At 36.0% G+C, this 25,924-nt stretch overlaps 1 protein-coding gene across 10 annotated transcripts in view; it reads right to left on the bottom strand.

Moving 5' to 3' along the window:
* The window catches only part of MYCBP2 (MYC binding protein 2), a 175,667-nt gene that overhangs the window by 105,720 nt on the left and 44,023 nt on the right, over nucleotides 1–25,924 (bottom strand). For 9 of the 10 annotated variants that reach the window (XM_064713139.1, XM_064713077.1, XM_064713113.1 and 6 more), the window contains exons 9-19: nucleotides 25,198–25,271; nucleotides 23,988–24,126; nucleotides 23,307–23,383; nucleotides 21,539–21,743; nucleotides 20,455–20,619; nucleotides 19,601–19,759; nucleotides 18,946–19,150; nucleotides 18,100–18,245; nucleotides 17,288–17,389; nucleotides 8,019–8,126; nucleotides 234–353 (exon numbers count right to left, since the gene is read on the bottom strand). In XM_064713139.1, the coding sequence (XP_064569209.1) occupies nucleotides 234–353; nucleotides 8,019–8,126; nucleotides 17,288–17,389; nucleotides 18,100–18,245; nucleotides 18,946–19,150; nucleotides 19,601–19,759; nucleotides 20,455–20,619; nucleotides 21,539–21,743; nucleotides 23,307–23,383; nucleotides 23,988–24,126; nucleotides 25,198–25,271 (1,500 nt within the window). The remainder of the gene's footprint in view (nucleotides 1–233; nucleotides 354–8,018; nucleotides 8,127–17,287; nucleotides 17,390–18,099; nucleotides 18,246–18,945; nucleotides 19,151–19,600; nucleotides 19,760–20,454; nucleotides 20,620–21,538; nucleotides 21,744–23,306; nucleotides 23,384–23,987; nucleotides 24,127–25,197; nucleotides 25,272–25,924) is intronic. The other variant, XM_064713095.1, reaches the window with a different exon arrangement.

Below are 25,924 nucleotides of genomic sequence, written 5' to 3'. Positions count from 1 at the left end.
CTCCACAGACATGGGGTCACAGAAGCCTGACCGAGTTCACAAAGTGTTTGGACAATACTCTCAGGCACATGGTGTGATTCTCTGAGATGTGACAAAATCACCCTTCCACGTTTTCAGCTTTTAGCACTCCTGCATACATCCACTTTAAAGAATTGAACACAAAGCAGTGAAGACATCTATGACAACCTTAAAAAAACCCCTCTCTATTACAATAATTAAAATTGATTTTTTACCTGAATGGTGAAATCCACAACTGACTTGTACAGCTCGCAGCTCACAGTCAAAGCGGACAGCCCCTGGTGGATACGTTGTGATTTTGCTGGCATCCTTCTCACCTCTTTCTCCACTTCCATCTATAAACAAGACTTACAATTATATACTATGCATTCTAATAAAGTTATATTAGAAGAATGAATAGAATAAGAATAGTAAATAACTCCCCACTCCACCTCTTGTAAGGTAGAAGAGAGAACTCAGAGTAGCAAAAGAGCTCAAAATGCGGCATCAAAGCAGATGTGCAAGATGACAGAAACTTTATTTTTAAACAATGCTCTATAAAGGTACACACTGGAAAAGATCGTCCAAAGCAGAAACTTGCCAGTGAGCAGACAAAAGGAACCAGCGAAACAGAAAATGCAAACTTCAGAAGCTTTGCTTAAAAGCCATCACTTTCACTCTTTGGTAAGGCAGCATTAGTAAGTAGGAAACACTGTAGTTAAACTTAACAGGCATAGCCTAGTCTACCTTTTCCAATTACTACTCTTTAAGGAGTTTACTTGACTCCAATTCAGCCACAGAACCCCTGTTCTAAGTAGGTGACAATTACTTACACAGCTCATTTCTAACAATGCAGACAACTCACCCAGAGCCTGTTTCTTGTCTGCTTCCATGCATTTTTAGACATAATTTCTGTGATTTCTTTTAGTAATTATGTATGAGTTCAGTAAGTATGAAGTGCATTACTGATTCCTAAAGTCAAACTGCCTTCACATTGGACAAAAGCACTGAAGTGCAATGTGTTATTCCCAAGTTTCTTGCAAGCTACCATCTTCTCCAGAAATCAGAATGTTTCCTAACAGTTGCTTCTCAAAGAATTCAAGGTATTGTTAAATTTACATCTCTACTTAGAATTTCAACATGTTTTCTTGAGTAATCATCAGTGGAAGTCTGAACTTCAGGACTTCATTATTCCCTCTGTGAAGCATAGTAGTTACAGACTTACAAAAAATTTTTAATATAATTCTGCTTTGATACATATTGGTCAAGTTTTACTTTTTATTACAGTGAAGTCATTTCACACTTTCATTACATGTCAGTTTTTAAAAATCTTACTGTTCAAAGAATAAAGCTATTTTCTAGTGATGACTTGAGTATAGAAATTACATGAATCTGCATGTAATACACATCTGTAAAGAACAGTGTGTATAGGTACTAATGGTTTTGAAGAATTAGGTTTAAAAGCATAGGTAAAGTACCCCTTTGAAACATGCACTATATACTCGATACGTGGTGGTTAAGAAAACTTGTGTCTCAGAATTGCCATTGCATTTTTGAGGTTGTGTACTACCAGACTGTACACAAATTAGAAAAAGTGTCTCTGAAGGTCTGTGTGCAGCTTTTTCTTTTTTTTTTTTGTATTGGTAGCATGAGGAAATATAAGGAGACAGAATCACTGTTGAACAACAGTCCCCTCAAAATTACAGTTTTCCTCTTGGCCCCATAATTCTGCCTTAAGCAGCTCACAGTATTTTAGTCAAGTTTTACTACTTCCCAAATACAGTACCTTTGAACTTTTTATGCCTACTATTGCACTGAATTCTATGTGCCAAATCAATCAGAAGTGGTTCTAGCAGCTGATATTGCCCCCAGAATTATTTTTCCAGCAAGCAGTCTGCTTACTGCTTCCCAATTTGAAACTCATACAAGTTTTTCAGACAGGAGCAGAAAACCAGCAGATTATTCTGGAAGTCTACCTGTGGCCCCTGTATCCCCTCCTCCCTCAGACACTGCTGGATAATAAAAAATATGAGCTCTCCCACTGTGTAAATGCACTTGATTAATCATCTGTCAGAAATACACATGTCCAGTAAGAATGTGTCCTGGCTGCATGCACTTCCAATGAAACACACTGAGCATACAGCAACCATGTCACCTAGGCAGTCACATTAGCAAAATGTAGCAGCAGCGTATCAAGTGATCTGCAGAAACTTAAAGAGGCACATGTGCATTTCTGCCTCACTGTAAGAAAAATATCCTGCTCTAAAGGGCTTAAAAAAACATTAATAAAAAGTTGGGATTCTTGTTATCTCAGTTGATAAATGTGATACTACCATTAAATAAAACTTGATTCTAGATCTAGCCCCATTTTCTCCAAGGTTGCAAATGAAAGCGTAACACAGTACTTCCCTTGAGGAAATACTAAGTATTAGTGTGCAAGATGCAGAGACAAGTACCTTCACATGAAACAAGTTTTGCAATTACGTGTCTGAGCAATAAATTTATTCTAAAGGATAATGTTCTACAAAGTCCAATTGGCACTTCCAATTTCCAAAGCTAACTTCTTAAAGGCTCTAAGAATGCAGGAATAGAAGCAACTATCCTTCATGCATATCTTACTTTGCTCAAGTGCGAAATTTTTAAACTGAAAATGGAATTCCTGCCAGCCTTCTCTGCATGGTTAGTAACTGTCTCAAGAGCTTTGAATTGTTTGGATCTTCAAAACTTGATAAGCACGTGATAATTTATGTGTGCTCCAACAACATTCTTGCAACTAAAATAGCTAGTCTTGTTTAGGAAAAAAAAGGTCTTTTGACCAAAATACACAAAGCCAAATAGAATATCATTATATCATTGCTTACTTTTAGAGCAGTATTTCTGGACTACAGTGTTTATCTGTTACTCCATTACATGGCCAATACATATCACATTTTTCCAGCAGCACTGGCTAGAAGTTACACTTAGAGATAAGGCTGCAAATAAACTGGGTCATCCTCTTTCCTTCCATTACTTTCAAACAGTCAAAGTTTTTTTAAAAAACGTGAGTCAAAAGTGGATGCTGAAAGCTTATTTGCATGTCTCAAGGAACAACTGTAACTAGGGAGATACACATTTGTTTTCCTTCAAACAACTGCGCACTTTTTCATTTCATCAAACGGAATATCAAAGTAACTGTTCCTGAAAGGGAAGCATAAAAAGCCTACTGAAGCAGAAACTCTTATTGTTGGATGCATTGGAACCTTTCAGCAGAGCAAGCTAGTATCTCCAGTGTTCTCCAACTGGAGTACCACTGAACAGCATCTTTGACTCCATCTCTCTGAGACACAAGAAAACCCCAAGGAAAAGTACTTTCTGCTGTCAACTCAGAGGGGTGCTCCATGAAAAACTGCACAATGACGGGTTTTCATGTCTGATGTCTCAAAGTTGGGGAAGGAAAGAGAGAGAACTGCAAATAAAACCAACCAATCTCCACTATCACTCAGGAAATTCTTAATTCCTGAAGATGATTTTCCTCTGCCATTAAACATGCTTAGAAGTTCTCTTGGCTCATACTGCTGCCACAAAAACCACTACTTCCCAGAAACAAAGAAAAAGACTATTCAAACTCAATAGCAAGTGAAGTATTAAGCTTTAAATGAGACCTCTTCAGGCAAAAAACCCAAACCCAGCATCATTACAGGAAGATATGGTGGACCCTTGCTAGGCCAAGATCAGAGGAAAAGCATTTTGTTAGCCTTCTCCAACAGCAAGGATGGTGATATTCCATTTCTCGCTTACCATCCATCTTTGGAGGAGAGAAAAAGCACTTCTAAAGATGTTAAATACCCCACAGATGAAAAGCATTAATGGAATATGACTGTATATTACGAATTCTTACATTAACTGTCTCTTCACATCACATGCCAACAAATCTTGGTTCTGTTCAGCAGCAATCACCCAAATAAAGCATATTGGTCAAGTTACTGGTTAGTCTCTGTGACGTCCAACTCTCACAGGGTGTTCTGAGAGCCATAATTTACAGACTTTCTATACAACATTACTTTAACTAATCAGCCCGTGTCTGCAGCTTCTTGGCTATTTACCCCAGGCTGCAGCTAAAATACCTGTAACCAATTTTACAGATACAGTGCAGAGGGAAAAGGAATATACGCTGACTGTGGAAATCATCCACATGAGGGCAGCACAAAAAGTAAGTCTGTTGGATTCCTTAGAAGTTGCTACAGAGCTTACTTGAGCTTATAGGTGAAATAAGATATGCAGAGCCACAAGAGCACAACACGTATAATAAAGTGCTAACAAACTCACATTCTAATTATAAACTCAGTCTTAGATGTAGGTTTTTCATTGTCAGCTGTCTCACTCCAATTAGTGCTTCAAGCTACTCTGCCCTTCACATGGTATCTTAGATAGCCAAAAAGTTAAAACTAAATTCCAAGTAAGTTTTCTTGAACGTCTGGTAATTTTCTCTCAGTATTTGCAATATAGTTGACCTATATCTTGTTCCATCCACGCAGATTCAGCTTCATCTAGTCCTAGCAGTTTTGAGGGTATTTGTTTCCTTAGCATGTTTACCACTATTTCCAAATGCAGGGAAAAGGTGGCATTCAAACTGCTGAATCTTAGCTGACTAAAGAAGCTTACTTTGTTTCTTTGTTTTTTATTTCTATTCAGTTCATTTCTGCAGTTGAGTTTACAGACTTTCAGTTGAGTTTACAGACTTTCATTAATCTTTGATGCTTTAAGTTTTAGTTTTCATACTTTCCAGATGTAGTACTGCATTAGACTATAACTCTGAACTTCATATAAAGTTCCCTTCACAGTTTAGTTAGACAAAACGATCCTTTTCCAGCCTGAGAACCAAGGACACCATTGCAGCTTCAGACCCAAAAAGTACAAACAGCAGCGAACTGAGGAGAGCAATCTGGGAGGATGGGACTTCATAATCTGAAGCCGTAACTGGACAATTAACCCCAATAATGGAAATGGACCAAAACATATAAAATTGTGAAAATTCATAAATCTGAGTTCATCTTGAGTGGAGGCACAGCCAGGTTCTTGTACTGCCCAAGGTATCCTTTGAAGGCCTTTTCAATAAATATCTACTTTATTCCTTTAACATTGTCTACCCCTCTTCTAGGTATCCTCTCCAGGCATCACTTTTTACTAAGATGCTCAGTTATGGGAATCCATAGGGACTGGAGATGCAGACTGGAAACTCACTATCTAATTAAAGAATAAGAATGAAACTCAAGCTCATTTTTCTTGTTAGTGCCAAACTACTCCATGAATACTAAACATGTCATACCTAATCCCTTCTATTAATAATTGTGAAAGACACAGAAGACACAGATCAGGAAGGGTACGCTTAATTATGCAGTTTTGGCAGTAACAATGACCTTGATATGCAGATCCTATAAATGTGAAAAGAGTAAATGACAAAGGCAAGATTTCTAAAAAACCTGCTGTTTCAATGAAACTGAAGGAGTTTTCAACTGAAGAACCAAACAGATGAATTGCACAAGTGACAGACACGTGGATTATTATGAAAAAATTCTTCACTCTGAGGGTGATGAAGCACTGCAACACGCTGCACAGAGAATTCGAGGATGTCGCACCTCCGGAAGTGCTCTAAGCCAGGCTGGATGGAGCTTTGAGCAACCTGATCTAATGGAAGGTGCCCCTGTCTATGTCAAGGGGGTTGGGACTGGATAATCTTTAAGGTCCCTTCCAATCCAAATCATTCCATGACTCCATGGTTTGACAATATGTACAAGCACATATCAAATACACCTTTTATAGTAGACAATAATTGTCTGAAGAAGTCCTGAGGAAGCCGTCCACATTCAAGTTTAAGTATCATTATCAAGAGAAGTTCTTCAGCTGCAAGCAGAGAAGTGGCAACCAGCAAGTTTAGTACTGGCCTTATCAGTACTACCAGCTGAACTAAACATTCCTTGCCTAAAGTTCCTGAAGGTCTGGTTGGCGTGAAGAAGACTACTATAGCAGAAACACCTGAAGGAAGGAGGACAGTCTGGAAAGCATCATGTTCAAATAATTTGCTGATTTCAATGTGATAATGTCCTTTTATCTCTGCTCTCTTATTGCTTTTACATTCTTCTTCAAGAAGAGAGGCATGCCTTCTAAGATAAAAATTATACATTATCTTTTTCACAATTCTCACCCTGCCTGTTACTTGGATAACAACCCACTTCACCAGTTCTCCTTTTCCCCTTGGAATCTCTTTGGGAAGTTAAGGGGTATTTCTAGTTCCTAGTCAAATTTATGGCTGTCTTTTGAAAAGCAGTCTCCTGAGGCAGAGAATGGTCTAAAAGTTTACTTAAAACCTCCTTATCTGTTTACTATAAGACACAAAGAACTAAAATAAACTGAGTATTTCCTTCCATATAGCCTTCCTTAAAGAAAAAGAAATGTTCATTTCTATAGGGCATATCTGACCAAAGTCTTCCAGCACAACACAGACCTTTATACTGTTCTTACAACTCCAAGAGGCAACATAAGCCTCAAACTGACACTAATGAATACAGCTCTTGTAAGGAGATACTTGATCTGAAATGAGTTCCAACAACTAACACATGCCAAAAAGGCACAGATGTAGGCAGGACAAGCATACTCCTTTATGCACTTGCCTCTGGAGTCAAGGGTTTGCAGTACAGCTGGCAGCAGTATCCAGCTCAAGAATAATGCCCATCAGCAAACTGCCACTCATGTAACGATACTTAAATTCATTATGTGCTCTTTCAACAGGCAACCTCTCCAGTGAGATTATGATAGGTTATTCTAAGTCCATCAAGACTTAAAGCTCAGAAAATATGCATTCCAAAGACTGAATGTTATGCACATTCAAAGTATCTGATTTTGCTTTCATTTCCATAAATTAAATTTAAAATGATTTCATAATCCAGTATGTTCATAACTCAGTAAGCCCACCACCCACATACACTGAAACTTTATCCCATAAGGCTTCAAACTGATACACAGTTTGTTTGCACACATGCCAAATACAATCAGTAACTTCCACTAATTCAACTGAAATGCCATACTAACTCCTTTAACATTTAGCTATTCTTTAGAAAAGAGTTGAAGCATTCTGGGTTCACCATTTTTAGCAGCTTCCTACTTTGACCAGGTCTCTAACCTCCATTTTACATATTTATCTTCTCTATATAAATAATGTATGTACAAACACATCAATACACAGATATATACAAACGCCAATCAGATTTGAGACAGCTCAACTTCAGTAAGTTCAGATATTAATACACTACTACTTTCTAAGAAACATGTAAGTCATTTATATCTGAACAAATTTTTTGCACACTTTGAAATTGAAGATATAAGGAATTGGTTTTGCCAGACACACAAAACTATCTAAAATATCAAGACACCTCCATATCTGTACTCTATCAAACCATTTAACTCAAGAATATTGCAGAGAAAAGTGTTTGTTTTTATTTGTAGTCTCCCCATTCAAAGTTAGCAAAAAGTAATGTTTACATTATTTCAAGTATTTCACTCCTCAAAAGGGCTTGTTGAAAGGTAACATACCTATCAGAAGATTTATGCCAGAATTATCAAGCCTGGAACTGGTATGTTTAAGTAAAAACCCCAAATACACAACACAAAAGGACAAAAGCCACAAATGCAGTGCAACAATCTTGAGTCACTCTAACATGTTACGTTTCCTACAGTAAGAACAAAGAACCTTAAAAATGAGACAGCATTAGAAATGAGAGAAGACACACATAAAGACAATGCATATATCACAAAAAAGAAAAGGGGAAAGAAAAACAAAGATGATGTGGACTAATGAACATGTAGATTTCTAAAGAAAGGTCAACATTTAAAAGCATTTTCTTTCTCCTCAGGTAACAAGATACTAACAGGAAGAAAAGGCAGAATTCATTTTGTGCAGTTCTTTGAAAAGACAGATGCAGCATCTGGAAGAAGTGACTGGGAGGCTGGGCTTATTTCCACCCTAGTCAATAAGGAAGACCAAATACCTTTGTGCTTGTCCCGTTTATGCTTTAGCGGTGCTGGAGAGAGTCTGATTCTGGCTAGAGCCTGTTCTCGGTGGTTCATAAAAATAGGACCAGGAATTACAAGGGGGCCTGAGGAGAAACATTTTGCACATGCATAGGAAAGCTCACAAAATGGAAACAGTGTGTCAAACAAAATTCAAATTAAAAGCAATGACAAAAACAAAAAGAATAATAATTATAAACTTGTTTCCTTAAATTCAAAAGACCTTAAAATATAAGAAAGTTGCAGTGTCTTGATAACTTACACGAAAAACCAATAAACATCCCACAGTGATAGTTTTACCTGAATTTCTAAGTATGCAACTGTACTGCAAGCAATGGAAATGTACTCACATTAGAGTAAATTTTGATAGCAAATACCATTATTGCCTTTAAAAGATAAAAAGAATATTTATCATGCTTTAAATCCTACAATATAACATTCAAAATATTGATTTGGAACAAGGTCATAATGTAATCACTAAATTTAAAAACCACCACCATAAACTTGCTTGCAATTACTATATTAAAGATGCAGAGGTATAACTTTTAAAGAAAAAGTTCCATGTTTCATGAAGAAAGTTATTCAAATCATATGACTCTTTTGTTATCTCAGTAATTTTGAAATTCATTTATTTTGAAAATATTTTTCAATCTATTTAAAGGTCTTCAAGAGAAGATTTGATTTAAAGAAAGCAATGATACATGCATTTAATTTTTTTTCCAGATTGCTTTTCCTTTTCAAAAACCTAGACTTAGGCAGTGAGGTACTATGCTTAACTGAGGCCGAGTATAAGCAGGTAATGAACAAGGAATTTGTTTCTTAAATCTGTATTTCTCCTGTTTTATAGATTAAGTATGTCACCACGAATTTTTTGAACACTTTTTGTCCTTCCAGAAGTCCCATATTCAACAGAAACCATGGATCAGAAGCAACTAATTCTGCCAAGTGATACTCAGTTCCACAGGTCCGCAAATCCAGCCCCTCCACGAACAGTAAACAAAAGCACCCCAATCAGGCTGTTGTGTTATAAACCACTTAAGCAAAACTTAGAATACAAATATTCCTCCTTTTTCTGCAAATTCATTGATACTTCTATTCCTTAGCTGAACTTTATTAAGAAGACAGTGTAGGTTAACTTTTAATAAATGCCCACTGCCTCTGGTTTTCTGCTGTCAATTTTATACCATCAGCTCTTCACTAATACTAAAAAGCATGGATAAACATCTAAGCAAAAGTTAGGCCAAATCTATATAGCTTTAGAACTTTCATATGAAGAAACTTTCTTCACAGAGAGAAGCTCCCAAATTTTAGCATTCACTTAAAAAACAAAATGAAAAATGCTTTAAAAATACACTACTGCCTAGGTTAGAGGCTCATACATGTCCTAGGGAATATAATGGCCCAAAACTTCCTCAGTCATGTTTGTTTCTGCACACAGCATTGAATTTTTATTTTTCATCTATTGCATTCATTCGGACTCTATTCCAGAAGAGATCTTCTCACTAATTCAGAGCTCCTTCTCCTAATCAAGGATCATAATTTGCTTTTGATTTACCTTCATCTTGCAGATTCTTCCATCAATTGCCTTGCTGTTGTGCTCCCCCTTTTCAGTCTCCTCTGAATTCAAACTCCCATTTAACAGATACCTTTTTGGTAAACATTACTTTCTGCCAAACCACTTGCTGTGTTTAATATTCTACTTTCCAGAGTTTTGACTTACACAAAAAACTACACTGTATTTTGTTTCTTACCAAGTGAGGTGATAAACTGAGGAGTATCCTGAGGCACACCAGGAAAAGGCAAAAAGAGGAAGAGATGAATGAAAAGCAGATTATGAAAGCTAAAAATGTCTGAAGGACAAATGATACAGAGGAAAGGCAAATGAAGAACATGAGAAAATAAGGCAAAAGTAGTGGGACTTACTGGAAAGTTTCTAATGAAATTAAAATCTGAAGAAATAGAGAATAGACAGGACAATATGCACAAGTGAAAGTCAGATCAGCAAAGTTGCAAAAAGAGATGCAAGGACTGCAAAGAGTGTGGCTTGAAGAGTGTAGATCTAAAATATTTGTAGGTGACTGAGTGATCTCTAGATTACTTAGGCAAACACTCTGAAGCTCCAAAACATGCTTGCACAACAGTGCAGGGAACAAGATACAGTCCTGAAGGCAGCCTTTGGCATTGCAGTGCTAAGAGCAAAGGTAACAAAAGAGAATTTCAGGAGGACAGAAGTGAAGTACAGTAGGGTGAGCAAAAGTACTACAGGAGATTTGTAAGACAGAGGATGTTTAGTAAGCATAAGAGGCTGTCAGCTCCAGCACGGCCCTAGCACATACCTGCCATCAGTTTCCAAGCTCCTCATCTGAATCACACTCTCCTAGTCAACGTGACAATTCTGTGACAATCTAACCTTCTGAACCAAGCAGGAATTATCTTTCCTTCTGGATATTCCTATACACTCTACATTTACCAGTGTGTACAGAACTTGAATCCAAAATAAACCTGAATGCAACAGAGATTGCCATTTCACAGTAATTTGTACCCAAATCCATGTAACACGTCTGTTATCTTCTTTGGGTTTTTGTGCATGCTAAATCTGCAAAATGATCATAATAGAATAGGAAAAATAAAATAAAAAATATCTACATTTAGATTGCATTGTGATGCCTGCCTTCTTGGTCATCTGCTGGCAAGGTGCAAAGTACCTCCCTCTCCCTCCAAATAACACAGGCAACAAAACACTACAACAATTCATGGAGACCATGAATTGCTTTCTGCTCACATCTGAGGTTGCCTGTATGAAGGGAGCAAAGTTTAGATACTGGGAATATTTTGGTGGAACAATCCAGTCATGCATTAGATACCTCCTTTAATTTGTTAAAAAAATTCTGCAGAGTATTATTTGGAAAACTGCTTCAGAAGCTTCTAAGATAGATCTGCATGGGGAATAACAATCTATTACTAGTCTCTACTTTTGAAGATCAAGTGACAGATAAGCAGAGGAGTCAATGGTAGACTACAGAGCTATTTTAAATCAGTCATCAGCTGTATGATGCAAAATGACATTCACTCCCTCCCTTCCCAGACTGTTTTTCCATAGCTGAGCTGAGATGCTGAACCGCCCTAGCTGAAATGTGAAGGCTAGCTTTCCTTTCTTGGTCCAGACTTTGCAAAATGGACATTGTTTCACAGAGAATTCAAAGGATTTAAAAAAAAAAATCTATTTAACCACAGAAATAATCACATTTTAACCACATAATAACCACATTTTCTCAAAATAGAATGCATTTATTAAATAATGCAGTGGACTTCAGAAAAATGTATAGAATTATTTCATTCTACATGCATTTAATGTGCTTTGGCATTCTTGGTCATTTAAGATCTCAGATACAGCTATGAAAGAGTTTAATGTTTGATTTTATATAACACAGACTTTGATTTCTTCTAGTACCTCACCCTAAACAAATGCTATTTGGCAAACTGTGATTGCAGGAGACTGAAATCAATTATCCCAAATGCTGACTTCTGCATCAGCGCACTGAACACAGCAGGCTACCTGAAAAAATAGTACATGATGACACATACATACAGAAAAGTAGTATAAATTCAGGTTGCAGAGCTAAGTCCTAGGTTGGATCACATCCTCTGTTGTAAAAACCTATTTTTGGCTTCTTGAAAGAGACCAAGCAATTTTTGGGGTGCTGTGTTTTGTTTGGTTTTTAGTAATAAAACAGGAAGATAAAACCCTAATATAGGAAATTACCCATCTTAATAGGTCAACAGGTTGCAAATTTTGAGAAAAATATTTCAGAAAATGGAATTAGAGACAAATGCTTTACTTCAGTTCCACTACAAGCAGAAAACATTATAGGGAGATAATGTCCCACCTATAAAGCCTTAAAGGAAACAAAATTTAATATTCTTATGAGGCAGGGCGAATAATTATGGTATGTTAAAAAAAAAACTCTATTTTTCCAACTATGACTAACAATTTATCATTAAGACAAAAACATTCATGGAGAATGTCATGTGCAGGCACTAAGGTTAATTGCAGTTTGCTGCTTTTGTTCAAAACATTGACAATAAAGACAGGATACATGTCTCTTCCTGTAGTCTTAAAGCAACATTTAAATTGTGCAAATAGGTATGGAAGAAAAATTAAGGTCTTTTAAAGGGGAAAAACATGCACACTAGCCAACACAAGAATGCAGGGCAATGCAGCAGTAATAAGAGAATGAGATGGAAGTAAGGTTTATGATAATCTTAATTTGGACCCTTTCTCCCTTCTGAATACTTCACTTTGTATGTATTGTTAAATAAACATAAAATAGTAATTGCTGCATATAAATACATGAAGTAAATTAAACCAGCAAATATTAACCAGAACTGTGTCATGGTGTCTACTACAAATCTGATTTCTGAAACAATAATATAAATATTTTTACTTTAAACATCAGTTTTAATAACAATAATTAGCCCTTTCACAAAGGAATCACAGACACAAGGTGTAACAATGTAAATTCACAGAACCATATCTGATGGTCATTAGGGGCAAAAGCCCACAGCTTTCCCTTGAAAGCATTCTCAGAAAGTCATTTGTGAATTCAATGTTGTTTCAAGTGAAAAGGTAGGGGGTTTTGAGTGGTTTTGGTTTGCTTAAAAAAACATTGAAACAAAAATAATCCTGAAAGTATCAAAATAAACATTTAACTAAAACCATAAAAAGAAGCTGCAGAATTATTTACTAAGTAATATTGCACTCACACAGACAGTTCTGCTGTGTATTTAGGTATATGTTGAGCAGACAAGGAGATTCCAAGCTCAGAGCGGCTTGTGCAGATGTTAAACAGATTTGTATGATACTTAGCCTACCATGGTAAAACTAATCACCGAAGTAACTCAATCAGTTACACTTCAGGAAAATGAAAAAATGCCCAAATCTAGGCAGCCTCAGATTATATTGTCTTAAAACAGATCAGCTTGGACTAAAATTAATCAATTTTCTGTGGGTTCTTTGTTGTTGCAAGTAGGATAAGACTGATGAAAATTAATTTCCCTTTTCTGTTAGGGCATCAAAAGCTAAACCTTGCTTAATTACACACCAAATCTGCATCTCAGTAATGATCATCTTGAGGTTTTTACATCATAGGCTGAGAAAGAGTTGTAGTGAAATACCAGTGAAGCATGAGACCACTTATTATTGCTGTATTGAGAACCATCTCTGTGGTTTTTAGCTTATTAGTTAAATATAGTTGAAAAGTCTATTTTAACATTTGCATTGCCTTCTGAAAAAATCCCCCAGAATTATCTTCAAGTGATAAATTGAAATCTTTGACTATACCAACATCTATTACTTCAAATACCAGTCTGAAAGTCTCATGAACAGCTTTCCAGATTAGCTCTCTCAGAAAATGCTAGTCTTAGGTTCATTACATTAATTGCAGATGTGGCCCACAGATTTCCGTAATCCATTAAGGCAATTTAATGCCCCCATGATGAAAAAACCCAGTTTCATAGGAAAGAAAAAATAATTAACCATGTTCTGAACATTCTAACATACAAAACTTCCTCACCGCCACAGAAAATAATCAAGTGCAACTATTTCCATATTCATCTCTCATCATTCTCATCAAGCCCCAAAACAGCCTGATAAACAAAAACCACTTCACCATATGGAAAATCAGCTCCTTCACTTCTCACCAGAAAAACAGAGACAGTGAAGAGCTGAGATAATTCCATCAATAATTATATTGAGATATTATGATTTAGCATAGAAGCTGTGATGAATACAGCTGGCTTTATTTCTCAGAAGCTCATACACCCAACTCAAAAATGTAGAATTGGTTTTGAGCCCTCTTCACTGCTTGTCACAGTCACTTGTGTGCAGGAAAGAGCAAAGAACTATAATAAATATTAAGGAACTTATAACTTTTTTAATAGTTGATTATCCCAAACAAACACTTTCTACCCACTATCAATTTAAAGGATCTATTTTTTGCCACTAAAGCAGAATTTCTTTCTTGAATACAGCAACATAAATAACTGATTCAAAAAATCAAAATTATTAGCTGGTTACAGTTCCATTACAAACTATAGGTTGCAACTCATTTCAATGTAAAAAACCAAAGAAATCTTCAGCATAAGCACTTTAAATTTCTGAAGTTACTTAGTGTGCTGTTGCTGAGCTGCATGTATACAGGTCCCTTACAACAGTGGCAGGCTACTTGGATCATGTGTGAGGAGTTAATTGCTTGTGCCAGTAACACTGAACCAGGTCATTGATATTGTAGCTATTAGCAACAGCTACTTCTACCCAGAACATTCAAATTCAGAGTTATTATTTTCAGATAAATGCAAATTAAGATAAACATTCTTATCTTCTTCAACACAAGAGACAACAAGTGATCTTGGGGAGAAATTAAGTTATTGTCACACCTAAAGATGTGATTATCACTTTTATTCTTAATTCAAGGGGACCCCAAGAACATATTTTTGTATCACAGGTCATTGTAACAGGACTAAAGTCTGGAACTTTGAATGAAACACAAACAATTAGACAACTTAAAAATTAGTATAATCCCAGCACTTTTGCTCTTACACCTCTCTCCTAAACCTAAGTCCTATTTCAACACATTCAGGTGAGAGGCTTCTTTGTGAGTTTTTGTTTTATTCCTATGACTGTTTTAGGAAGAAATACTCCTGTATTTTTAAAGCTTTTCTCTTGTTTACAAGACATTCAAAATTTACTGAAAATATTTGTATTGAATAAAGGTCACCAACAGGAACTTAAAAGTCTGCAGCTACAGTCAGTGATGAATCCTAGTCTTAAACGCCATAAACTAGACATGCTTTGTTTCTTATAAAAGAACAAAACACACACATTAACACACTAAATAATCCAGAAATCAGAATCCTGACAAACCAAACACTGTGTACCTTAAGGAAAGGCTCCAAAGAGCTCGTCCAGCCTTTAACTGACTAAGCAGTGTTTTCAGAAAATTGAAAGTTCTTTCTGGATCTCCAAATAGCTATTTCATTAGCATGGATATGTTCAGTTCCATATGCACAAATACTAAAACCCTTGGGAAAACTAAGTAACAAGTAACCTGCCTGTTCTTTTAACATTGTTATAGCTATGTTTTATCAGACTGCAAAACCTTTTGCACAAAAAATCTAGCAGATTATTTAAATGTTCTCTCATGAAAAGAGCAGTATCATAAGAGTTAGCAAGAATGGTGCTACTCTTTGCAGCAACTCATTAATGAAAAACTTCTTCATTTGGATAGAGAAGCAAAAAAGCTCTTTGATCTGATTATGCAAATAAAGATTATCAAATCAAATATTCATACTTGATTATATAAAACAAGATCTCTAAGTATTTGTGAAACACTGCTCCCAGCTTTATCACAAGAAGTTTTTCTGAACCAAAACAGGAGACTAATGTCCAACCCCTCCAGACCCACTACCTCCCACAGCCACACAGGTATGGGATTTCAATGCTCTTTAGATAGAGAATGTAACACAAATGTGTGCAACAAGCTGCATAACAGTATATTTTCAGCTGCAGTCCCTATACAGAACCACAGAATCAACTAGGCTGGAAAAGACCTTTGAGATCAAGTCCAACCAATGATCAAACACCCCCATGTCAACGAGACCATGGTACTAAGCGCCACATTCAGTCTTCCCTTCAAACACCTCCAGGGATAGTGACTCCATTACCTCCCTGGGCAGCCCATTCCAATTCCCAATCACCCTTTCTGTGAAGAAATTCTTCCAAATGTCCAGCCTAAACCTCCCCTAGTGCAGCATAAGACTGTGTCCTCCTGTCCTGTCACTGGTTGCCTGGGAGAAGAGACCAATCCCCACCTGGCTACAACCTCCTTTCACCCAAACATCTATAAAACCAACCATAAGAGTACATTCCTGCTACTGTTCAAGTGATCCTTTTTTTGCTTTTTGAAACAGATGGCATACAGAAGGGATAAGCTGCTCTGGTTCTACTTCTAGACACAGAAATAGAAGCAAATGTAAATTTTTCTCTGCCACTCTTCTTTTTTCCTTTAACTGAAATCTACCTCCCAGCTCTGTCATCAGTGATGGTCTGAACAGCAGCACCTTTCAATAATGCCTGGGAATTTAATTAGGTTTCAATAAAAAATTGTTAGCTGCACGCAACATTTGCCAGCAGCATGCAGCAGCTCTGACATGACCTAAACAAAGGCTTCCTCTTTTTACTTCACAGCTAAAATTAGCCACAAAGATGCAAAGAAAAATAAATATTCCATCCTCTTCCATATGCACAGGCAACTGCAAGACTTCTCTTTCGCGTTGCTCTTTATTTGTGGCCAAAACCAGCAATTTCTTATAAAATGAAGTAAAGACACAATTCACATAATAAGATTCACTGACACAGTCTAGGGAATAATTTGGATTACAAGGCACATTTTGTATTCAAGTAAAACCAGTATCTAACACATAAAAGAAGAATCAAAGTGGTATTTACTAAAACTGCAGGAACTTGAAAGAGCATATGTCCCAATAAGTTATTCCTCTTCTCAACACACAATAACCTTAGCAACCACATCATCATGCTTTAAAAAAATATTACAGGTTACATCAGTCTAAATTTCTCATATTTAATTTGACAAGACACTGAGGTATTTTAGAACACAAAGAGTACTGTGAAGTTCTTAATGTAGATTATTTTTGTGTAGAAAATCAACAATGAAGTAGATAAAACATAAGAATTTTGAAATGCTGCAATGGTATTTTGTTTTTCTAATTCAGTCTGTGTCAATATTCTCACGTTATGCAAATACAGAAAAGTTCATTTTATAAAAGAAAATTCTGTCTACTATTACAGAACAGAAATGGAATAATTATAGTAATTAGATAATGCATATAATAGGTAAATAGCATGGGACAGGCTTGTAATCCTCTCTTCAAATAAACGTTTTTTAAAATGCAGATCCTAAAACAATCATTCAACTAGGAAGAAAACAAAAACACTGACCTGTGAAAGTGATATAAAGTGCTCCTTTCATCATTAAAATTCTGACTCATATGCGTAGACTTTGTTAAACACACAGATTTTCCACATTTTCTAAAAGCATGCTACATAATGAACTATCTTCTTAGGACCTGATTTAGTTTGATCACTGCACAGGCTCAATATTTTCATTCTCAGAAAACAGACTCAGAAGTTTCTTAAGCTATTCAAGGCCCTTCTCAATAAGCCACTCACCTCTTCCTTCTTCCAGTCTATGTCTCCTAATTACACGCTGCCGCTTTTCTTCTTGTCGTAGCTGAAGGTGTTCTTCAATATTAACTCCAGGAACAGGGACAGCTAAATAGATTAAGAAAATAAGCAAAATTATCTTTAAAATTGTTGTGGTGGCAATAAACCCAAAAGAAGTTAAGGAAATGAAAACTGAAAACCTACTTACTAGCTGCTTTTTACATGGCCCTGACAATAAAAAGGATTTGAGTAAATTTTGAGGAGTTTCTAACCTTTATCTCCTAATTTCCTGGTTTTCATGAATCTGATTATTCCAACATCACTAAATAGTACTTAGGCATATACATATATGTAGTTATTTGTTGTCATGGTTATCTCCATTCTCTCCTAAAAAGCTTTTAAAAGTATTATTAAACCAAGTCTATGATTGTTTATATTTGTAAAAGGTTTTACATGAATTAGCCATGCTTTAGTTTAAGAATGCTTAAATCCTGATAAAAACATTATAGAAATTTTTCAGGATATCAAAAAGGACAAGAACAATTTTGTAGTATCAACATTAATATTGTAACCGCACAGGTCACAAAGTGGCACAGGTGACTGTAGTAAGGGTGAACTTAGTTCACTTAACAAAATGATCCCACTTTGCTTATCACCAATAAATAAATTTGACTGTTAAGCACCATTTTAACAATATGACACTAAAATTGTCTGGTAACAAAGTGTGTAAACAAATGTACTGGACAACAATAGGGAAAAAAATCAGGTACAGTAAAAATGAGAATTAAAAGCCTTTTTGCTAATTTCATATTACTTACCCAGCAAGAGATCTAAAGGTATCATCTCTTTTACAGCATCAAGGATTCCTCTTTGCCTTGCTTCCTGGCCATCCAGTTCTCTAGCACATGCCTTGCAGCAGCCACACACAGCACAGCCTGACTCACCTGAGCCACAGCCACAGATTCTGCAGTAAACAGAGTTGCTTTATCACTATCTTTATTTTTGTAAAATAAAGTACAGTATTTTGTACTGATGCCTTTGTAATTAAAACATAGATTATTATTTTGTTCTATCTGTGGATATGCAAGTTCTCCTGAGATAAACAGGAAGGACAGCTAATTTAAATCCTAGCTGCTGTTGCATGGTGCCTTACACTGACCATACACTGACCTGACTTCTCAGAATAAATTTTCTTTCTTCAATTTAATGTACACCACATGAAAACATGAACAAGGAAACAATGAGCACACAAAATGCTGAAGAAACAGTAATGGTAATGCAGTGGCCCTCCTGCAGCTCAACTAATAAGTAACAGATAATGGCAGCTTGAAAAGCAAGATAAACTTCGATAAGAGGATGAAGAAAAGTTATCCTAAGCCAGCAGGTCTGTCATGAGACAGAAATGACATTGGTGTTCACATCCAACAGCTTCTAGTAAAGAACTACATGCCAAAGTAAGAAAACAGTTTGTAAAATGAAATCACCTGCAGCCAGAAGCTATTTTCAGAAATTATAAGCCATTTCTGATTTTAAAAGCACATACTACCATATATTTAGCTATAAAGTCACTTTAGATGGAAACTTCAACTCAGTTCACATTCAGGAAGTGCTTTAGCCATCCATCCAACCCCCTGCAGCAGCCACAGCCCCACACATGTGCTTACCCTCCAGGTACTCTATCAGGACGGCCGCTGCTAACACAGCTGGCTCCATAGCCTGTGCAATCCCCACATACAGTGCACACCATACACTGCTCCAGCTTCCATTTATGCATGCCTGGAGGACACATCATGGACTTCTCATCTTTTTCATCCAGTTCTTCTTCCAGATCTTCATCCATTGCTGTTGCCATGTTCTCAACTCCAAAACCTAATTAAGATATTGAAATAAGAAATTCTTGCTTTCTGAGGCCAACAGAGAGGGTTCTCGTTACTCCGAGAGGTAAGGACAGGTTGGGCAAGGCTCTGAGCAACCTGATCTAGCTGAAGATGTCCCTGTTCATTGCCAAGGGGGTTGCACTAAATGACCTTTAAAGGACTGCTTCCACCTCCAACTATTCTACATGTCTATGAATTGCTGAAGCTCTGAAGAACATTCACAGATCAAGTTTTAAAAGAAATGACTAGGAATGCCTCATTTGCCTGCTCAGCCAGCACAGAGACTTTTTGGAAATATCCGATCATGTTGCATGTATTCAAACTTTAGTGCTGGAATTACATTTCATAAAAAATGTTTAGCTTTGTTTTCACTTCTGATATTTGCATGCAAATGAAAAGCTAAAAAAAAACCCTAAAAAAAAAAAAAATCAAGGTCCCACACCTTTTCCTCCCTGGCTCATAGAGCCTGTGTCTCGTCCACACTGTCCTTTATTATTTACTCCAAATGTCCAAACTTCTCCATTCTTCATTAACACACAGGTGTGAGCTTTGCCCATGGCTACTTGAGTCACAAAATGACCTTTCAAATCTGTTACTAAACCTGTAAGACATAAAACACTTGGGTGAAAAATTGCACTTTCTAGCCAAGAAGGAAACTCAGTGATGTAACAGAATTGTTAGTGGATACAGACAATTTTAAAATTTACAGCATGTAAGAAAAACAGATATAAAAAAACAAGTGCTAGAATAAAAAGTGAAAGGAGAAGTAAACCTAGGCCACTTGTCCTGCAAAAAATGAAAATCCAAAAGCAAACCTAAAACTGCTGCAAATCACATGTTTTGAAAAAGAATTCCAAAGGAATCACAAAGCCATTGGAGTTTATTTCATTATATTTTACTTAAACTGTGGTGTACAGGATCTCCAGCTACCTTATGAGCAGAGAAGCACATTAAGGCTCAGCTTCCACCAGCCCTTGTTCATACCAAAGCACATCTTAGTTCTGTGGCTTCCTCCTGTGTGGCCTTCTTGTGCCAGATTAGCACAAGTGATTTTTTTTTTTTCTTCTCCTTAGTGGAAGAATTACTTTGGATATTTGTCACCACTGATGCTAAATTATGTTACAGAACTTTTGGAAACTACCTTTTTCTACCCATTCTGTCACATTTGTCTGAATCAACAGAATGTCAGAAATACATTAAGAAACACATAAACAACATTTTCATGGGCTAAAAACTTCCATACTAATTTCAATTACTTCAGCTGAAAAATAATGCAAAAGATGAATATTAACTTACTTGTACTATCAGAGTAAATGGCATCTTTTCCAAACATGTACAGTTCTCCATCTTTGGAAATTACAGAACTGCTCCCGTTATTGCACGCTGTAGATATGACAATCTTTCCTTCCATTTTAATAATTTTTTTAGGCTTATATGGTTTTGATTGCCGTCTGCTTTTAGCTTTAAATAAAGAAATAAATTACAAGTATAGCTACCAAAAAAATCCTCAAACCATCACAGGTATGATCATAGTTTTCAGACCACTAATGAAAAAAACCCAAACAAACAACTAACTATAGGTACAATCTCCTGATCTAATTTTAATTGGATTATACTGGCTCCTCTCAAAAAATTCAATGGCAAGCCAAGGCATGATTAAATCAGTATCTTTTAGAAATGATTCTTCTAGTATTTCAAATCATGTTAATTATTCTTATTAATCTACCACATCATCATCTCCCATCTGTTTCCTAAAGTGAAGTATATAATTCAATATTATAGCAGATCACAGCTCCAGGGCACTTAAAGATATCTTCAGTTGTCTTACAAAGTCTATTTCAACCTACACACACAACTACAAAAATCAAGACCAGGAAATGTGTTAATCTTATATTGATGAGGCATTTATTAGTCTGAAGATCAAATTAATCTGTCTTCTTTAATGTCTGAAGAATTCTGCTTGATTGAGCACAGAAGATCTGCTTCTACAAGTTCTCATCAATGCACCTCCACCAGCCAGCAAAACACTCATTTGCAAAGCTCAATAAAACAACAGCGAAGAGGCAAAAGTTAGGCTCCACAGTTTTTCCAAGTCCCAGGCAGACAGCATGGCCTCTTGACCAAATTTACTACCATCTTTTTTTGGGACAAATCTAAAACAGTATTTCCACCACACAACCCAAACTGTGGTAAAACACAGATTGGATTCAGTAGCTGGGAGAGGTTTTGGCACTGGTTGTCAGGACTTGTGGCCAGCATCATCTCCAGCACAAATGGCATGCCTACATGTTCCTGGAAAATGCTGAAACTCTTATTTTCAAATTAATAAGTCTTTAAGAGGCTTTTACCAACCACTGGTCAAGCAAGCAATGATACATACTTGATTCACCATCCTCTCCTTTACTAGCAGAGCCTGTGAAGAATATGCTTCCATCCTCAGCAACAAGTAAGGCATGTGAGCCATCATGTCCAACAGAAAACTGAATAATCTTTGGAGATTTTGTGATTGGGAGTTCAACCCATTTGCCAGCTGAAGGGCCACCTTGTTTGATTCCAAGGCTCTGATATTTGCCAGTATAATAAATCTAGGAGAAAAAAGTTTATCAGTTTTAGTTATGACACAGCACTTCAAGCTTACATAATTCTCAAAGTTGCATTGTTTTTAATTCTTTTCACTTCAAACCACACTGCACTCTTCCTGACTTTGTTTATGCCATTTCACTATCTCTGTCCCAAACCCACCAATTTTGACTTAATGGGGAAACATTCCAATTAGATTCTCAGATTAGACTGTTTGGAATTGTGCTTTCTTCTGAGCCACTGAGTGAGTTTTCATATATAATTGTTTGGCTAGATGAGTTGAACACACAAGAAAGAAACCAAAGAAACTACTCAGAGGAAGCATTTTAAAATACCTCACAAAAATGTCTGGTCTGTGGAAAAACAAGACGGTATCCCTACAATAAAATCAATTTCAAATAAAAAATTATTATATATTTTAATATGTTTCAACACATTTGTAAAACATGTTTAGTAAATGCACAGTGGCCACTGACTACATAAATAACAGGGTAAGATATTTCACGTGAACAAACACAAAAATACTGACATGAACTAAAAGATTTCCTTTAGAACCATGCAATTCAACAGCTCTAAAAAATTGGTATGTCAGGCTATGGGGCACCTGAAACCACTTCACATTCCTTACACATTGTATTTCCTACCTTAACAGACACTTTATAGACCAAACCCAGGAAATGTGGTAATTTTATACTGAACAGGCACTCCTGTTAGTCAAATGATAAAGTTCATCGGTCTCCCTCAATGCTGAAGAGTTCTATTTGATCAAATTCTGGTACATATCATTAAATTTTCTTAAAAAGTATTTGCTCTAACATTTTAAACAATCTCACTGTTCTGACAGCAGCAGAGCAAGGCCTTCATTCCAACAAAGCAGTGCAATTTTGAATATGTAATTAAGAACTATGTTTCTACAAGATAAACAGCATTAGTCTTTCACACTGAAATAGAACCTCAGTAAATAATGTAAAGAGTCACCGACAGTATTATTTCTAAATTTCCATGATTATGCAAATGCCTCAAAAAGTCTCCACTGAGCAAAACAACATATCAAATCATTAAGAATAGGTTTGAAGAAATCAATTGAAACATTTGCATAGGGGAATCAATAATTCTCTAAGAGACCAGAAAAAAAATCAGGATGGTATTTAAATAAATTACTACAGTCAGACTGTAGAAAGTTATGAGGTGGTCAAATTTGCAAAGGTGCTAACACATCATTTGTAGACAGAAGACAGTTTTGTTTCCCAAATTTAAACAAAGCCCTTTATTGTAAGACTGACTGTAGAAATTCCTATAAATTCAAGTAATGGATTTCTAAGGAGTTCCAATTATCTGATTGGTTGATTATCTTATTGGTTGATTGATTATCTGATCTTTTTTCAAAATAACTATTTGCCTCTTAGGTTCTAAAGTAGGCTCTGAAAAATATATTTGAGTACAGTCATAAACATACATTCTAACATACCGAAAAGGCAAAAAAGACATTATGGAAAATAATGATTAAATTAAAAATCACAGAAATCTATTGGTGCAATTTGCTATTTACTACAGAACATTTTCAGTACCTTTCCACTAGCAGTTTTCATCAGTGCAAACTCTCTCCCAGCACCAAGGACAGCTGATTCCTCATCAAACCCTGTACCTGTGCAAGTAAGATTGTGTTAACTGAACAGTTTAACCAGGCAGTTTCACAGACCAGTCACCTATCCACCTCTGCTGGTCCATGGAGCCAAACACGCTTTTGCTTTTGTTCTGGTACAGCCAAAAGCAAGCTCAATAGAGCAAAAATACCCCAAAGCAAAGGCCAAGTGATCTTTTTTTCAAAATACCTTCATAGATACTAACAATTCTTCAACTCAAATTCTGATGTAAATGTGTTTCTCAATGTAATTCTTTCTCCCTTTAATCCAGTCAGCGATCCTTGTAAATTGTTGACTTTGAACCACAGCAAGGAGTTCTGCAGCTTATTATAAAGTCCAAGCTTCAAACAATTATATATTTATTATACAACTGAAGGAAAATACTGAAAACCATGAACAGTACTAGAGATAGAAAGGTGGTTCCAAATGAGTGTATGGATTTGACTCTGAGTCAAGTAATGCTTGAATGGTTTCACACCCCTCTCCATGTGTTTATTTCGGAGCTATACCTTCCTGCACATAGTAGAGCCAAAGGAAAGCACAATGTTTCAGCTCTACTGTTTGAATTATCAGGCTTGTTATTAACCTTCAAAGAAGAAAACTTACTGATAATGTGCAAATCTTTCTCCAGATCAAACAATGAGATGCCACAGGCATGTAAGCATTTTCTTGCAAGCTTAAGCTGCAGTTCTTGTTGCAATACTGGCTCAGTACTCGTGGCAAATATTCGCACTACAAAGCCATCCTGCAAAAAATACAAAAATCCACTTTACACTGTACCAGAAATTAATTAATTCACTTCTCAAGTCCTAAGTGCATCAACATAGCACTACTTCAGAGTAAATGTCAGAGGACACATTGATAAAGTAACTTTTATTTTAATGACCACAGAGGAGAAAATAATTAAGTGGCCACCAGGACAAGCTGAGGTATCTGATGCCTTAAACTCACTGAGTTCTAGGAAAATGCTATGAACACTATAAAAATAGTGAACTGCTGTAGAAATCTTACTCTTGCAATTATTTACATCTATGTTTAAGCCCTGAACAACTTCTTATTCAGAACTCAAAATTCTGCATGCAGAGTGACTGCTGTAAAGAGTAGCTAGAAGAGTTTTCTGTTTACAAGTGCAGAGTCATGTTAAAAAAACCAAACAGCTGATTCTGCTAGGAGGGAAATGGATTAATCTTGGTTTTTCGACAGTTAATATTCAGCATCTGTTGCCAACCCAGTTTCACCCCATCCCTGTTTTGCAGATTTCTCACTTGAAAAACCACACCAGAATTAAAAACACAGTAACTGTCTGCTGAAAAAAATATAACAACCACTACAGTTTTGTCCCTAGTAGGAGCATTTTGAGTTTCTACAGCTTTGGCCATCAGGCAATTTCCACACAAAAATCAATTGGAATCTGGAATTCCTATATTTTCTAATAAAACTGTCTGAAATGCTCCAATAAGTTCCAAAGCAATTACAGGAAATTAATAAAGAAAAAAAATTTATTCTTAATTCTTATTCCCTACAAAGCTTATCCTACAAAGAACCTGTAGAACATATTATTCAACATGTAAGATTTTTTTTTCCTGAAAGAGCAATGGAGTTTTTCTTAAAACTTATCTGAAAAATAAAAAATCAATCACAAATGAAAACTGTGTGAATACCGAAATATTGCACTTTTATGCACAAATATGGAAGTTTCTCATTATTTCTAGTTACATGGATTTCTTCCGTAATTGTATTAGTGAAGAAAAAGCCAAACATGAAGCAAAAAGGAGGCTATAAATATTGTAAAATAAAGCCCAGTTGTAAAACTTACATCTCTAGATGCTGCTATTTGATTGATATATTCTCCATCTGTGAAAAGTATATTCTGCCCTTCAGTATGACAATCTGTGAGAGAAAAATGAAGTGCACTGCATCAGTTTATATTAGCATACATACATACACTGATCTCTGCTTCTGTCTAATTCATTCTCACTCCAATCAGATCATGAGAGTTCTACTTTGTCTCAAGTGAGAGCATACCACTCTGATAATGTGTTATTTTGCATTAATATGTCCTGTCTCACCAAAAGCATGTAATTCTCCTTGGCTCCTGTAAGTGTTATAACAGCACTTGCTATTGTATGAAATATGAGTGGTTACACCCCAATATTTAACTGTTAGAAAACTCCATTCACCTTTCACAGGTAGTCATCTGTGAAGCACATTCCAAACTATTACAATACAAATAAATTCAAATTTCCCAGGACTATTAAATCTTTCTCCTTTCCCAAAAACCTTTTTTAATATAAGGATTTTTATCTTCATAGAAATGCTTCCTCAGTCCAGCATATAAACCCTACAGAAATAAATGAATCACGGTTTTCATTATTTATCTCATTTTTTCATAACTTATAAATCTCACCTAACTATCAACTGAAAATCTAGGGGCTTTTTGAAAACTATGAAGTATATACTTGAATACATACTCATTTATTGAAAATAGCTCAGATAATTCCAAGTAAATGGGAGGGAAAGAATTCTACCCAAATTAGCAGGAA

Source organism: Zonotrichia leucophrys, chromosome 1 (assembly GCF_028769735.1).
Source record: "Zonotrichia leucophrys gambelii isolate GWCS_2022_RI chromosome 1, RI_Zleu_2.0, whole genome shotgun sequence".
In the NCBI taxonomy this organism is placed as follows: domain Eukaryota; kingdom Metazoa; phylum Chordata; class Aves; order Passeriformes; family Passerellidae; genus Zonotrichia; species Zonotrichia leucophrys.
The sequence above is the reverse complement of the archived record's forward strand: the minus strand, read 5'-3'. Positions and strand labels throughout refer to the sequence as shown.